This window comes from Tripterygium wilfordii, chromosome 23, assembly GCF_013401445.1.
Source record: "Tripterygium wilfordii isolate XIE 37 chromosome 23, ASM1340144v1, whole genome shotgun sequence".
NCBI lineage: Eukaryota > Viridiplantae > Streptophyta > Magnoliopsida > Celastrales > Celastraceae > Tripterygium > Tripterygium wilfordii.
This window is the reverse complement of record NC_052254.1, coordinates 4,635,479-4,638,812: the sequence shown is the minus strand read 5'-3', so window position 1 is coordinate 4,638,812 and position 3,334 is coordinate 4,635,479. Positions and strand designations below refer to the sequence as shown.

At 34.2% G+C, this 3,334-nt stretch overlaps 1 protein-coding gene across 1 annotated transcript; it reads left to right on the top strand.

Annotated features, from left to right (window-relative positions):
• The first annotated feature begins 1,652 nt into the window (after positions 1 to 1,652).
• On the top strand, positions 1,653 to 2,494 carry LOC119993572 (MLP-like protein 329). The gene is made up of 2 exons (XM_038840757.1): positions 1,653 to 1,911; positions 2,031 to 2,494. Exons 1-2 carry the CDS (start codon positions 1,728 to 1,730, stop codon positions 2,288 to 2,290), a joined length of 444 nt encoding a protein of 147 aa, XP_038696685.1. The 5' UTR covers positions 1,653 to 1,727; the 3' UTR covers positions 2,291 to 2,494.
• The last annotated feature ends 840 nt before the right edge of the window (positions 2,495 to 3,334 follow it).

The window sequence follows — 3,334 nt, the reverse complement described above, 5'->3', positions numbered from 1 at the left end:
GTCAAATACTTTATAGAAGTGATAGAGATCCCAGTAAAAAGCATCCCAATCATTCCAATAATGAATGTTTCACTCTCTGATTCAATCACAAGGTTTTGTAGACCCCTACACTTACATCAATCAAGGGACAAAATCCACTACTGAGATAATTTAGATGTTTTTTACTTGGATCCCTAATATTTTTGAATACTTTATTGTGTAAACGATTTTAAAAAATCACATAATATCTATACATTCAAAAAGTTTACCAAGTATTAATAGATTCATATACATATAGACATTAACTACATTATTGATTCATGGATCGTTACAATGTCCCAACAAACAATATTCTAAATGTCCTTGAATTTGACTGATTCATTAATCATGTTGTTAAATCCCTAAACCCTACAACTTATACATGCACAATTCAAAATAAAAATACGTAGGCTATAGAGGATAGAATAGAATAGCAAAGGTGATGGAAAAAAAGTTTCCACAAACCACTTTGAACGACAACCATCGGAATTGGTTGTACATATCAGTTAAGTAACCTTCAACATTGCTTCTATAAGGTTGAGATAAGGGTACAAGTACTTTGATATCACTTCTTGAGGGTTAATTGTTTGGACACATGTCGTTTTCACGGATGCACTTTTTTTTTTTTTATAACTTTTAAAACGTGCATACTATCATAATGATCTCTTCAATAATTGAAGTTCTACATTATAGAATATAGATAATGAATGTGTGGGTATATATATTACGAAATTATAAATATATTCATGTGGTCTTGTCTCAAAGTTTAGCGGGCCTTTCAAAAAAAAAAGTTTAGCGGCCGTGTGTGAGAACAATTGGCCCGACCATTAGTGGGATAGGGATAGGGATTGGGATGGACTATTTTGGTAAAAAAAATAGTAGCCTCACCTTTTCATCTCTTCCTAATACTTCATCCGTCCTATTTTATTTTTTCATCTTTTTATTCTGAATTATTTTAAAATTAATGTCGTTTTTCTTCATTAATTATTAATTTTGTTAATTTATTTCAAAATTAGTCTTATTACTTTAAAACACCAAACTTGACGAAAAAAAGTTATTTTAAGTCCATAAGGACAAATTTGAAATAACATAGTTATTTTATGTAGTTAAATTATATTAAATCATGTCTCCTTAAAAAGTTAGATTTCCAAAAAATGACAAGACAAATTGGGACGGAGGGAATATATTAGAGAAATGACCTAATTAACTTCTTCATGCTAATAATTAACTTGTTTAAACTTACATATCTATAAGTATCATTTCAAATTAAAAAGTCTCAAAATTCAATCCAAACACATCAAAGTGATATTGTCCGTTTTGAACTAATTACTCACACGATTTTATTTTCCTCGGCCCCAAAATATTTAGGCATAGAAAACACATCACTTGTATAATAGCAACTCAACATCTGCTTATATTCAATATACAATTGGGTTATGCCCATTCGACGTAGACAGTATTGACATCTCCTTTTCTTATTTTGTTTACAGGGCCCATTTTCATGTGAAATCGAGAGAAAGTTGTGTTAATCATTTGCGTGCAATTATGGCAATAGCCAGTAAGGGGTGTGATGTGTTGAGCTGTCCACGAGAGGACTAACACTGTACTACTTAATTTTTTTTTTTTTATTTAAAGCGAAGAAGAAAAACCTCTCACTCCAGACCATCTGAAAAGATTCATTGTGTCAAGTGCAGTACTGCTTTATATAAATGGCTACTGAAAAGATCGAAGCCGATGTGGAGATCAAGTCCCCAGCAGAGAAGGTGTATGGTGTTCTCAGGAGCCAAAATCACGTTGTCCCAAAAGCTGCTTCCGACAAAATACACCATGTTGAGGTGCACGAAGGAGACTGGGAAACTCATGGATCAATCAAGCTGTGGAAATACACCATAGGTAATGTTACATCAACTGATCTGGTTTTTCTTTTCTAACTAAATTGGAGTGACAGTTGGTAGGAATGGTAAATAAATAGTTGGACGTATCGCTATATATGTCTATATATATATGTACAGATGGAAAGGCTGAGGTGTTGAAGGAAAAGGTGACATTGGATGACGAGAAGGAGATTGTAACCTTTGCTGCTGTTGAGGGTCATTGTTTGGATCTTTACAAGACCTTCAAGGCCATCTTTGATGTAAATCCAGGTGTGGTCAAGATTGTAATCGAGTACGAGAAGCACACCGTGGACACTCCCGCTCCAAATAACTACTTGCAGTTTCTGGTGAATGTCATCAATGATATAGATGCTCACCTTCTAAATCCAACAAATTAATGCATACATACATACATACATATATATATATGAAAGTTGTGATGAATAATGAGTACATGACCGATGTACCTCTTCTGTGTGCGATAGTGTTCTGCTTATCCTTGTTGTATTATCAACTTATAATATGGTTTGGTGTATGGTGTGCTACTTCTGTATTATTAATCTTTACAAATGGAAGTCAACATAAGTGCGTTATTGTTGTAACATTTGTTCTTTTTTTTTTCTCATACATCTAGATTCAAGATGTCTTGGTGGTGAAATGGTAGACACATGGCTCAATTAAGCATCTATATCCCTGGACATTGGTCCATGATTTCAATGCTATAAAAAACCTCACTGAACACTGCACGCGATTACTTTTAAGCATGTGTGGAGAGAATACAACTCGGTAGTCGATGCTCTCGCCAAGCAGGGGGCTGCTAGACAAGACTTGTATTCCCTCATAAGGTGGAGCTGCTAAAATGGGTCATTTTGATTGAGTCGTATATCTTTCGATGTTATAGCAGTTTGTTATTGACTAAAGAAATTGAACCATAATACCCATTACGGTTGTTCAAAAAAACCACCTAAACCGAAACCGAAATGATTGATCGGTTTTTTATAATATAAAGTTGCATATTTCTCCATTAAAAACCGAACTGAACTGATCAAAACAGAAAAAACTGATCGTTTAATCGGTTATTTTCATATCAAAAAAACCCCAAAAAACCAATCGATATCGACCGCGAACACCCCTAACACCCATGGATTTTGCTCTCGATTCTTGGCCAGGTAAATGCATGAATGATCGAGAGGGTGACCCTTTTATAAGGGAACCAGCTCCAGCTGTGTGGTATTTGATTAGTTATTTTGCCATTTTTTTTTTGTTTTTGAGACTGCGTTTGAACCAGTTTATTATTGAATCATCGATACGGAATTTGGATGCTCTACTGTGTGTTGTATTTTTCTTTTGGAAGCTTGTTTGTTCTTCAAATCAATCGGTTCCACTTATTCTAGATTTGTTCTTCTTCCTTGTGAGGAAACATATTTTAACATGGCTTGTGA

Coding starts and splice junctions, on each gene's coding strand:
- LOC119993572 (XM_038840757.1), top strand. CDS start 1,728: ATGGCTACTGAAAAGATCGAAGCCGATGTGGAGATCAAGTCCCCAGCA. Junction 1,912..2,030: donor GCTGTGGAAATACACCATAG/GTAATGTTACAT, acceptor ATATATGTACAG/ATGGAAAGGCTGAGGTGTTG.